The sequence below is a fragment of the Meles meles genome, chromosome X (genome assembly GCF_922984935.1).
Source record: "Meles meles chromosome X, mMelMel3.1 paternal haplotype, whole genome shotgun sequence".
In the NCBI taxonomy this organism is placed as follows: Eukaryota; Metazoa; Chordata; class Mammalia; order Carnivora; family Mustelidae; genus Meles; species Meles meles.
The window spans coordinates 117,227,010-117,239,181 of record NC_060087.1 but is presented as its reverse complement, the minus strand read 5'-3'; the positions used below and the strand labels follow the sequence as shown (position 1 = coordinate 117,239,181).

Genomic DNA, 12,172 nt, shown 5'->3' with positions numbered 1-12,172 from the left:
CCACTAATTTCCAGCTGATTGCGCTCCTGTTTCTGACCATTCCCTGGGGGCATAAATGATCTGTCATCTGACCCAATGACGTTCAGGCAGGGGTAGTTTTTTTTTTTTTAAGATTTTATTTATTTATTTGACAGAGAGAGCCAGGGTGAGAGAGGGAACACAAACAGGGGGAGTGAGAGAGGGAGAAGCAGGCTCCCCCATGAGCCGGGAGCCTGAGCCAGCCAGGTGTCCCTCCCCACACTCTTTCTCAACTAAAACCAGTTTCTCTGGGGAAGAGCTTCAGAACTCTCTGGTCCTATAGGCTGCCTTCCTCCCTGGGCAAAATCTTGGTGCCACTGGCCTCTGGTATTCTCTGCTTGCCTCTCCCAGCAAAGAAGCTCTGCCCAACAAGTGAGTAGGGGTGAGAGTGTTGGGCCCCAGTGTTTTCAGCCTGCCTGGGGTTGAGCCTCCTCCATATGTGTGTGTAGGGGGTTGGGGTGCTGAGTAGAGAAGGGAGCCTCTGACCTCTCAGCCACACTGGCCAGGAACTGGCTTCTTCAGGTGTAGGAATTAAATGAGATAATGTGTACAGAGGACCCAGCAGCTAGCACAAGGTTGTTACCTTGTGTTGTTACCACTCCTTATTTCTACCTTTATTCGTGGGCTTCCTGGCTCCTAGTTGCTCTTTAGGAGAAAGGTATGCGGTGTTTCCAGCAGACAAAAAACAGAGATAAAATCAAGTCCACCCGGGTGGCCACAGGCCACACAAAGTCTGCTGCAGCTGGAGACCCGTGTGTGCTCTCTCCCAGTTCCTGCTCCTCCCTCCCATGCCACAGGGAGCCACAGTCCTGAATTTGGTTTTATCATTTCTAAGAATCTTTTCATACTTCACTACTTATCTTCAGTAAAGAAGCAGAAAAGATCCAGAAGCATTCTTCCTGTGGTGGATACGTAAACATCCTGTGTGTATAAAAGCAAATTTCTTATTAACAATAAAAAGAGATTTCCCCCCCTTTTCCTTTTAATCTGAGAACAACAATTCCAGAAAGAAATGGTGTGCCTCCAGGAGCCGACTTGTGTAGTGTTCAGAGACGTTTCTGTTGTAACTCTGTGTGTCGAAATGTCACTGACTACATGTACCCACATGAGGAATTTAATTTTATAAGTAACAGTACAGATTCCTTCAAACATTATGATTTCAAGTTAATCTAGAGGTTCTCGACTTTGGGGGGAGATTATCATATCATTTATCATATCACTTTGGTCAGTGATGTTTTTCGAGAGTCTTATGGTATCCCTTGAAAAGATAGAAGACTCATTGGAGTCCCATAGAACTGAGTTTTGATCTCACCTTTAATTTGCATGTGAGGGGTAAAAATTAGATTGAAGTGCTCGGGGGTTTCCCCCACATGTGCTTCTAATATAATCTCAACTCTGTTACAGGCGTCTTGTGATTCACGCTGACTAGTAGAGGCAAGGCATAGTCGAATGAAATTTACAGAAATTTCAGTCTAAAGTCCCGTTTTATTATCTTTTTTTTTTAAGATTTTATTTATACATTTGACAGACAGAGATCACAAGTAGGCAGAGAGGCAGGCAGAGAGAGAGAGAGAGAGAGAGAGGAGGAAGCAGGCTCCCTGCCAAGCAGAGAGCCCGATGCGGGGCTCGATCCCAGGACCCTGGGGTCATGACCTGAGCGAAAGGCAGAGGCTTTAACCCGCTGAGCCACCCGGGCGCCCCTTATTATCTTTTTTTTTTAAAAGATTGATTTACTTACTTTAGAGAGAGGGAGAGAGAGAAGGTGAGTGGGGGTGAGGGGCAGAGGGAGTGAGAGAGAGAGAGAGAGAGAGAGAGAGAGAAACTTTAGCCAACTCACTGCTGAGCCTGAAGCCCAATGTGGGCCTCCATCTCAGGACCCTGAGATCATGACCTGAGCCGAAACCAAGTCGGGCGCTTAACCGACTGAGCCCCCCCAGGCACCCCTAGATTCCCGTTTTTGGTGAAGGTGTCAGCTGAAACAAGGACATGGGTGGATTTCTGTTCTTTTCCGTCGGAATCTGTTGGTGGTGAAACTCTGGAAAATCACTCCAGGCAGAGCCGGCCAGTCAGTTGAACTTCTCCCCTGCAGCCTGCAGGTGGCAGTATCATACCAGCGATGCGCCTGCCATTTGGCCAAGAGCTACAGCTTTAAATTCATGGTGTGTGTTGGCACCTTGTTAAAAATGCAGTAACATATTATCTGAATATGGGTATAGAAGCAGACCCCAACTTTGATGTGTCCCCATATTTACATATATTTGAATGACGGCCCCAGTCTTTTGTTATCCCCTGGCTGAGGTCTTTTGGGATTTCCCCTCTCTCTCCCCTTCAGGCTTCTTACTGTAGCTCTGGTTTCTTCCTGGGAATAAGCTCTCCCTTACAAAAATACCCACTTCTCTCCCGTGCTTTGGTGTGGCTCCCCTCCTTTTCATGAGGGAAAGGGACCCGGATTGAAAGAGAGAGCGAGAGAGAGAGGGGAGAGTGAGCCCTCAGACAGGTCTGAACTGTACTTCTGTCTCCACTGCACTTCTGTCTCCACTGCAATGACAGACACCACTGTGTCAACACTGTGCCCTTTTCCTCTTGTTAGCTGTCCCTCTGTTTACCCTGTTGTCAGCAATGAAGACTTCGAGAAAAACCCAGAGTTGTGCTATGTACTTGCTTCGGGAATGAGGAGCCTAGGGAACATTCTGAGACTGGGTTCGGTTCTGTCTATGCCTTTGAGGAACCAGGGGAGGGAGCGAGTGAGACACAAATAAAAAGTGGTGGGAATGAAAAAGAGTCTCTTCCCAGGGAGCAGGGACTAGATGAGTGAAAAAGCTCCTCGGGCCTCACTTCCCCCTTTCCAGTGATTTCCATGAAAGGGGGGTGAGCAGGAGGTTGTCTTTGTGTTGTGGGGGGAATCTCTGATCCTTTTCCAGCTGTTCTCATCATTCAGAGTAGAAATCTAGGCAGGGGTTCCACAGAAACACTCTTTTTTTTTTTTTTTAAGATTTTTATTTATTTATTTGACAGACAGAGATCACAAGTAGGCAGAGAGGCAGGCAGAGAGAGAGAGAGAGGGAAGCAGGCTCCCCGCCGAGCAGAGAGCCCGATGCGGGACTCGATCCCAGGACCCTGAGATCATGACCTGAGCCGAAGGCAGCGGCTTAAACCACTGAGCCACCCAGGCGCCCCCACCACAGAAACACTCTTATATGATATGGCTAGGAGCTCTGTAAAGATATCAGAAGGTAGGATAGTTTTCTGGGGCCTTCCAGCCCAAGCCAGAGCATCCCAGAGCCCCATGCACCCTGTGTTCTGTGAGATCAAGGTTTTGTTGAGTCTAAGACAACACTGATACATTGACAACTGCTTCTCTTGTCTCATATCACTCGTACAGAACATGTGAAGCTTGAAAAATAAGCCTCAACCCATTGACATTTCCAACAGGCTGTATAGAATGAAAAACCACGTTTAGCTTATTCTTTGGTACAATAGAAATCTGAGTCTTACATTTTTGTATAATGACATTAATTTATGGATTAAGTTTATTTGACTTAGTAAAATGCGTCTTGCCGGATCTAGTTATTGTAATGGGCAGCAGCTTTATTAAGACAGGTTTTATTCTTTTGTTGCACAGTAAAACGTTCCTTTCCTCCCAGTAGCGGATGAACTCATGTTAAATTGAAAAAATTAAAAAAAAAAAAACCTCTTTCATAATATTCAGCAAGCCTAAAAGTTAAAATGCTGCATGGAAAGTAATAACAAAGTACATGTTAGTATTTGCTTTTAATTGTCACGAGCCTTTTATCAATTAGAGGAGAACATTGAGGACGGGGGACTTATTTAGTCATGGAAAGAAAAAAATAAGACTTGTTTACCAAATTGAAAAGAAATTAGGAAAGTGATTTTCTCTAAATTACATTTCTACTCAAATGCACTCTCCAAATTCGAGTTATTTTCCTAATTATATTTTATATGCAATGAATTTTTAAACCTCTTTGTGCACTTTATGCTCCTGGTTGGAAATTTAACATCAATTGAGTTTCCATTAAGCTGGAAATCACAGCTTAATGGTAGTTTCTCAAGATGTGATTTTAGTAAGGTATTTGCCTTGGCACAGTAATATAGTAATACAAATGCATTTACAAACTACTTTAAAGTTTACAAAATACTTTTCTAATACAGGGGCATGTGGTGTCATGGAAAGACTGGAGGGTTTGACCCCAACTCAGCCATTTACTTCCAATTGCTCACTCTTCCTGAGTCTCAGCTTTTTCAACTGTAAAATGAGGATAACACCTGGGTTAAAGTGCCGTTGCGCATACTAAAGAGGATTAAATGCACTCAAAAACCTCACCCTCACCGTGAAACAGACCCCAATGGTGAATCTTCAGAATCTTAGTGCGAAGTAGGTTTAATTTCTGTTTTACAGATGAGTCAGCTGACGCCAGGTAACTCACAGGATCCAGGGTCACCAGCCCTGTTTTATGACTCCAGGTCCAGGGCACTCCGTCCTCCCAGGGGCTTCTGGGGCAAGTTGGCAAAAATGGATACAACCCCCCGCGTGGCTTTTCAGGCTTGACCACTCAGAGGTGACCCTGCTTCCGGGAAGGCAGTGATTCCCAGCCCATTTTCCCTCTGGCACACGTGACCCCGCGTGGCTCCAGGTTGCCAGGGCATTAGCTGAAACCCCATCCCTTCTTCTCCCATTCTCAAAAGCCCAAGGAGGGAGTGTGTCCACGGAAGAGGGGTAACGCAATCCACCCCATCCCCACGCCTCCCCTCACCCCGCCCAGTGTTTTACTGCTGGTGACAAGTTTCTTTGAACACATTTCACCACTGATTGCAACACGCCATGGTTGGGCATTGCCCTGCCTGAGCTGTCTTCTAGGGAGAATAAGTCAGTCATTTTGTCATAGAGGGTTCGTGAATGAGAGTGAGGAGAGAGATGGGTGGGACCCGTGGGCGGCTAGAAAGCACAGGCTCAAGTTTGCGGGAAATGGGGGGTTCCTGAGCAGAAAGTGACAGGGTCAGAGCGCCGTCTGCAGGAAGGCTGGGAAGCCAAAAAAAAAAAAAAAAAAAGCCGGGAGCTGGGAGACCAGTTGGACTCTTGGAGTGAACTGGATAGGAGGAGATCAAGGTCTGAACCGAGGCCGTGGCAGCGCCAATGGAAGGGAATAAACTTGAGACTGATAGGCTATGCATGCGCAAGCAAGGAGGCGGAAGGGGCCAAGTCAGAAGCTGAAGTTTCAGAATATGCCGTCCTGTAGGTGGGGGGGGGGGGCGGGTGGGGGTCCTTATTTAGTTTTATTTTGCACAAATGAATATTAAAATGATCTCGCAGCCCCAGGACTCAGTATCACGTCGCTGTAAAGGAGACAATCCAGATGGTGCAAAAAGACAGAAAGAAGAAGCGCGCGCTCACAGGGCGGAGTTCATAGCATACAAATAGTCTTTTTCTTTTAACCAAGTTGCCGCCTTCTGGAACTGTCTGTATAGCCTGCTGCACTGGTTTCAGATCCTAGGCTAGGTGACTTGGTGATGAGTCACACACACGTGCAGCTATCTGAGTTTTGAACTTGATTCTGAACATTACAAGTGGGTGCCCGGTTATAGGGGGTGTGCGGTGTGTTGCTGCCCTTGGCAACTGACCAGCCAGTAAGTAGAATGTTTGAAGTGACTGAAACCATACGTTGAGACCATCTGATAGACTGGATGTCCCATGTCCGTGGGGGCAGACTCCTTAAGGACGGGGGTTTGGTGTTCACGGCTGTATCCCGAGCTGTATCCCTGTTACTTTGTAGCTGTATCCCTGTTACTTTGTAGCTGTCAGTAAGTGATTGTTGGCTGAGCAGGAGCCCCAGTGCTGGGCAGAGTAAAGGTTTACTGAATGGAGTTGAGCTGAATCGGACAACATGTGGATGAATGAAACTGATTTCTCTTTGGTTTTATATTGTGTGAAACACAGGAAAATAGTGTTTGGTTGCAAATTCTGTACTTGGGACACGAAGCAGTTAACAAGACCATGGTCATTCTTTTTGCTAGTGATGATCTGGAACAGTTCATGGAAAGTCAAGGTGCATCCAGCCCAGGGATCCTCATTTTAACAACCAGCCTCAGCAAACCGTTCATGCGACTGGAAAAGTACGTTACTCTCTTGCAGGAGTTGGAACGGCACATGGAGGTAAGGGAAGGCACGGTATGGGCCTCTGCTCTGAAGGAAGCAGCCAGTCTCCCTCCAGACTAACCTCACTGAGGAATTCAGGAAAAGCCTTGGTTTCCCATTTTACTTGATCCCGTCTTTCCTCCTGCTGGGCTTCTAGCTTCCCTCTTAATGCAGTGAAATAGAAAGGGGACATTCTTTCCCTGCCCCCCCGGAAGGTTTTTTTATTTTTACTTCTTTATTTTTTCCACTATTAATTCGGATATAAATAAAAACTTTGTATGTGTAGGTTGTACAATGTGGTTTTTTTAAGTGTACAGTGGGATGGCTTAATATACGTAGAGATTATGAGATGATTATCACGAGCAAGTTAATTCACACCTCCATCACCTTACGGAGTGATTAATTTTTTTTTATGATGAGAACACTTGAGATATACACTCAGTGAATTTCAAGTACAACACAGCACTATAGACTAGAACCAACGTGCTGCATGTTAGATCCCCAGAATTTATTCATCTTGGAACCGAAAGGTCCCCGTCCTTCACTACCAAATGTTCATGATCATTCTCCCTCCCAGCCTCGGTGCTACTGCTTCTCTCAATTTGACTTAGGTTTTCCTCCTCTGTAGATGGTGGTTCAGTCAAAATTGGCCAAGATCGTCTCCTGTTCTGGTATATGAACCACCTGATCTGGGGAGATAAACAAAGCAAAACACCAGAAAATAGCAATACCACTTTCACTATAGACAGGGATCAGTATCTCGATCATTGAGCTTTCTGACTCTGGATTATGCTGGAACATTCTGGAATTTCCTTAAAGATTCGTGAATGGGTCCAGGATTGGTTTATCGTCTGTGTATCCGTAGACCAGCATCAACGTTCCCTCACATTCGTGTTTATCAACTTAAGAGTTGATTGGCAACAGCTGTGGCATAGCTCTAATCTTTTCTGAATATTAAAATTTGCAGTGAGGCCCGATCATGGAATACTGTTTCAGCAAGAGGCCAGATCCTTTCATTAAAAACCAAGCAGCAGGGATAGCTTCTAGAATCATCCTCATGCCATCGAGCATGGGTGTTTGAGGTGTGGGTGGGAGAGGAGGGCTCTCTGGGGGAGGCTGCATTTACCCTAGTTGCTCTTCCTCTGTCTGGGGGAAGGTTTTGAGGTTTTAAAGGGTTTGATTATCTTTAAAGAGAAAGGTTGCACACTGCCGGTCTCGTCAGCATTTGTCAGGATTGAAAGCACGCACTCTGAGCAAAACCACATTCTCAGGTTATTTGACCTACCGGAAAGCTAGAGGCAGTGAGGAGCTAGTGAGTAAAGCCTGCCGGAATGAAATTTCAGTTAGGGCTTGGGAAGGTGTTGACCTCTGGATGCCTTTCCAAAAGCTAAACCAGTTTGCCGGACCGTTTGAGGTTTGCCTGCTCCTGGCTTATCGCAAAAATCCAGAAACCAGTGGCCTCCGTTTCTGTTACAGCTCAATGCACCCTCAGTTTGAGGCGAAGAATCCCTAGGTACCCCCACCCCCCCCGCCCACTGCCTGGGTCCTCTGTCTTGGGCTTTCTTGAATTGGAGCCCGTCCACACGCCTGCCTCCATTTGCTGCTGCTCACCTGCCTTTGGCTGCCTTCTGCTTCCCACCATCAGCTAACCCGCAGCCTCAGCACCGGCTCGCCACCTGGTGAGATGTTCTCTCTGGACCTGGGGCTGTTGGCTCTGTGTTTTCTTACTGAAGGCTGGTCGAGTGGCTGATTTTGTCCTTCCATTATCCCAGCTGAATCCCAGAGGTTAGGTAGACATCTGGCCCCATGTCGGGTCTGCAGCCTCCCCAGAAATCTCCCCTTTCCCTTCATGAGCAGTCCTCAAAGCCGTTCTTGAATCTGCCCACTTGCCAGGGTCGTTAGCACCACGGGATTGCGGACCGCAGATAGCACAGCGGTAGGAAACCTGGCATTTCATTCCCACCTGCCATGCTGAGCCTGCTGAGGGAAAGTGACAGCATTTTAGGAAGTGAGATGGGATTGATTTTTCTCTACCCACCACTTGGTTCCCACCTCTTACCATGTATTAACAACATGGCCTAATGATGCCTCCCCCGTGCCCGACTGCTGATTAGTTATTATCTAAAGTCTCCAGGACCACATGGACGATGTCGTTGCCAAGTCCATGATGTGCCATCAGCTGTCTTTGTTTCTTTGTCACCTGGTCATTGGAGGCCCTGAGATGCCAAGTGCTCAAGTGATATTTAAATTAGCCTCCAGTAAAATCGACTTCCTTCCTTTGGCTTTTATTGCGCGTGTAGATTCCTGTTACCATTGCTGCGATGGAGATACAGGACGGTTCCATCATCCCCTCAGATTTCCTGTCTCCCGGCGGCCACACCCTCCTGCCACCCCTGACCCCTGACCACGGCCGATCTGTTCTCCTTTAATACTGATTTTACAATGTATTCCTTTACTAGGACACGCATCCGGATCACCAGGATATTCTGAAAGCAATCATAGCCTTCAAAGCGCTCATGGTAGGCGATGCTCTCACGTTCTCATTCTCCATCTTGTAGGCTTTGTTCCTAAAAGAGTGACTTGGGTGGAACGTTTCTTTCCTCATGCAAAGGTCTGTAGAGTGGAAACAGTAAGCTTCAGCGACAGTATCGCAGTGATTGCTTCATTTAATTTTGTCTTCCAAAAAATCATGCTTACCTATGAAAGGTTGCCAGGCTGAGGGCATAAAGAGCTCACATTTGAAGTCTCTGCCACATTAAGCATTGCTGTGTAGGTGGGGGGTTTCCTTTTGTCTCTTTGTCTTTACCCCCATGTCGTTCACCTTATGTCTGTGTAGCTTGTCATTCGCTGATCGGCGTCGGTACTGGGTTCATCTATCTGTGCCAAAAGGTGTGAGTTTATTCTTTGCATATGAAAAAGAAATCCTGCATCAAACCTAAAAGGAGAAAACCTACTAAGATCCAGTTGCTTTATAGAGATTGCTATCAAAGCTACCTGTAATCTAACATCTTGAGCCTGATGGTTAATGTCTCCTTGAACCCACTGATGTAAAACCACTTGGTGGCATTTTAGGAAAAGAGATAGAATTTACTGGGCGATTGATTGGGTTTAGCTTCATTTTTTTAAAAGATCTTTTTATTTGTTCGAGAGTGAGCGAGCACAAGCGGGAGGGGCAGAGGGAAGACGAGAGAGAACCTCAAGCAGACCGCACTGAGCATGAAGCCAGACACGGGACTCCATCTTACGACCCCGAGATCATGACCTGAGCCAAAACCCAGAGCTGGATGCTTAACCAACTGTGCCACCCAGGCGCCCCAAGTTGAGCTTTATTGTAGACATTCCTGTGGCATTCCAAGTGGTGGGGATCCGTGGTTCGTTAGGATTCTTGCTGTAAGCTTGTGATGCGACATTCACCGTCGCCCCATTTTTATTGCTGTCGAAATTTCAGTGCCTGGCGTGACCACAGGTAAACAGCAAGTCGAAAACCAGAATAAGGCATTAGGTTAAAATTGCTATTGTCGGGGCGCCTGGGGGGCTCAGTCTTAAGCATCTGCCTTGGGGGCTCAGGTCACAATCCTGGGGTCCTGGGATCGAGCCCCACATCGGGCTCCCTGCTCAGCGGGAAGCCTGCTTCCCCCTCTCCCACTCCCCCTGCTTGTGTTCGCTTTCTTGCCGTCTCTCTCTCTCTGTCAAATAAACAAATAAAAAATCTTCTTTTAAAAATATTTTTTTAAAAAATTGCTGTTGTCACAGGTCGAAAACAGTTACATGACTCCACCGAATCGAACAGCCCACTGAAACCCTTGGCACATACGACTCTTTTTGTCCCCTTTATTTTGTCCTATGTAAAGCGAATGTAACATTCCTTTTTGAACGAATACGCTTACTTTCTGACCATTTCCCCAGTATAGATGCTTCAGAAATGTGTGCAGAGTGAACCGATCTCTTCCAGTTTCCACGTAGCTGAAAGGGACAGCAGAAATTTTATAGAAAACACACCCCCAAAAACGATGACATTTATTTGGAAACAGTAACATAACTAACCATATGCTCATTTTCATATTCAACTTGGAATGATACTCTAAGAAATAACTTCACACGTATTCATATCCCACATATTGTTTCCTGGCTTGTATTTCCAGTTTGTATGTGTAAAATTCAGTTGTATCTCTTTTTCACAGTTCTCTGAGGAATGGAAATTAACTTAGTATGTTTCCCCCGCACCAATCTCCTGCTAGTCCCTAAAGCATAGGGCTGTGCCACAGTAAATGCGATCACTCGGATACAAAATAAATGCATGCCCCTGCTACCACACTCTCTTCATCTTTTTGGCAAAGGTAGCTCTTCCTCACAAAACTTTTGGTTAGAGAGCTAGGGTAGTGGGTCTTTCTGTCCTGCTGAGGAATAGGGACTCGGTGGAAATCTGAACGTCCAAAGCTTCATCCCACTTTGGTCTGGATTTTGGTCTGTTTCGTGGGAATTCCTGTTCCATTGTGTTCTCCTTTGGGTCCGTAGGGCCAGTGCCAAGATCTAAGAAAGAGAAAACAGCTGGAGTTGCAGATACTTTCCGAGCCTGTCCAGGCCTGGGAAGGGGAGAGTATTAAAACCTTGGGAAATGTGCTGTTTATGTCGCAAGTGATGGTGCAGTATGGAACGTGCGAGGTAAGACATTTCAAACCCCAATGCCCTTGCTTCCATCTTTCCTTTTTTTTTTTTTTTACCCCTTTGATTTGGCCTTCCATCAAGGTCAAGTGCTTGAACATTCCAAGAAACTGAGCAGTTCTTCCTTGCCCGGCACTCTGGTAGGTGCTGCGGGAGCTAGGAGGAGAGAAGGCGCGATGATCCCTGCCTTTAAGGAATGTCTTGGAAACAGGTGGACGGGCGCTGTAGCTGACGACCAGACCCAGGGAGTCGGCGTAGGGTGTGTGGGCTTCATGGTGCATTCCACAGACGTTCAGAGGAGGGAGAGAGCGAGCAGACCTTCCGGAGCTAGGACCGGAGGAGGAGGTCCGTGAAGAGAAAAGGCGAGGATCCCATAAGGGAGAGGCCGTTCTTAGCTCAGGAGAGAACAGGAGCGTGGCCTTGTGCCTAGGTAGGTCAGCAGCAGAGGAGGCGTGCTGGGAGAAGGAAGGAGATGGAGCGAGACGAGAGTCGGCTTTTGAGAGCCCCAGGCATCGGGTAGTAGCCATTCAGGTCCACCCAGTGGGCCACGGGGGGCTGCTAGAGGGTCGAGTGGTATAGAAATGCCACGAAGGGGGTGTCAATGATACTTAGTCCAGAGGGAAGGGGGCTAGCCACAGAAGGAACAGCTGGGTTGCGAAGTTAGAAGGACCCTCGTCCACCCTGCGAAGGCGGTGGCGGGGAAAGTGAAACAGCAGGGAGCAGATCTGGGCCCTGGTTAGGAGGGCAGGTGGAGAGGGAGCAGTGACCCGCGCGCTGGAGATGACAGATGACCTCTTAGACGCGTTCACCTGCAGGTAACCAGCTGTAGGTCCCCGGGGCGGGGGTGGTCTTGTAGGCGGCTGTGACAGCAACAGAGGAAGGTGGGTGGGAGGGCAGAGCTGGAGGCAGAGGCTTGGATGTCCCTGACAGATGCGCCTTCCTAGGCAGCGAACACCCCGAGAGGAGCACAGAAGGCTGAAGATGGATTCCGTCTTTTAGGAAGGGGGCAGAGTAGGGGAGGAAGGTTGCTTATGTCACCTGGTGTGATTTATCGGGTGTTAGAATTGCTGTGCCTGTCCCAAAACATGTCCCTGTAGCCCCTGACAGGTCTCTGTCAGAGATTCATGACTGGGGGTTAACAAGCAATCTCATTCAAGACGCAGATACCCTGGGGAGGGCTCATGGGACCGTGAGTCCAACTGTTAGTCTTTCACACCTTTGGGATGAGCCCCTAGGTTGAAGGGAGGAGGAAGGGCCGGACAGAGGGGGTTGGGGGACTGTGTTGTCGTGGAAACCCCGGGAGGGAAGGGCGGTGGAAAGCGGTCAGCCTGCTGAGTGCGG

General features: G+C 47.6%; 1 protein-coding gene across 6 annotated transcripts in view; it reads left to right on the top strand.

The window, feature by feature from the left end:
* The window catches only part of ARHGEF6 (Rac/Cdc42 guanine nucleotide exchange factor 6), an 85,235-nt gene that overhangs the window by 57,751 nt on the left and 15,312 nt on the right, over positions 1–12,172 (top strand). For all 6 annotated transcript variants that reach the window (XM_045995144.1, XM_045995145.1, XM_045995142.1 and 3 more), the window contains 3 exons: positions 6,049–6,187; positions 8,629–8,688; positions 10,685–10,831. In XM_045995144.1, coding sequence (XP_045851100.1) covers positions 6,049–6,187; positions 8,629–8,688; positions 10,685–10,831 — 346 coding nt within the window. The remainder of the gene's footprint in view (positions 1–6,048; positions 6,188–8,628; positions 8,689–10,684; positions 10,832–12,172) is intronic.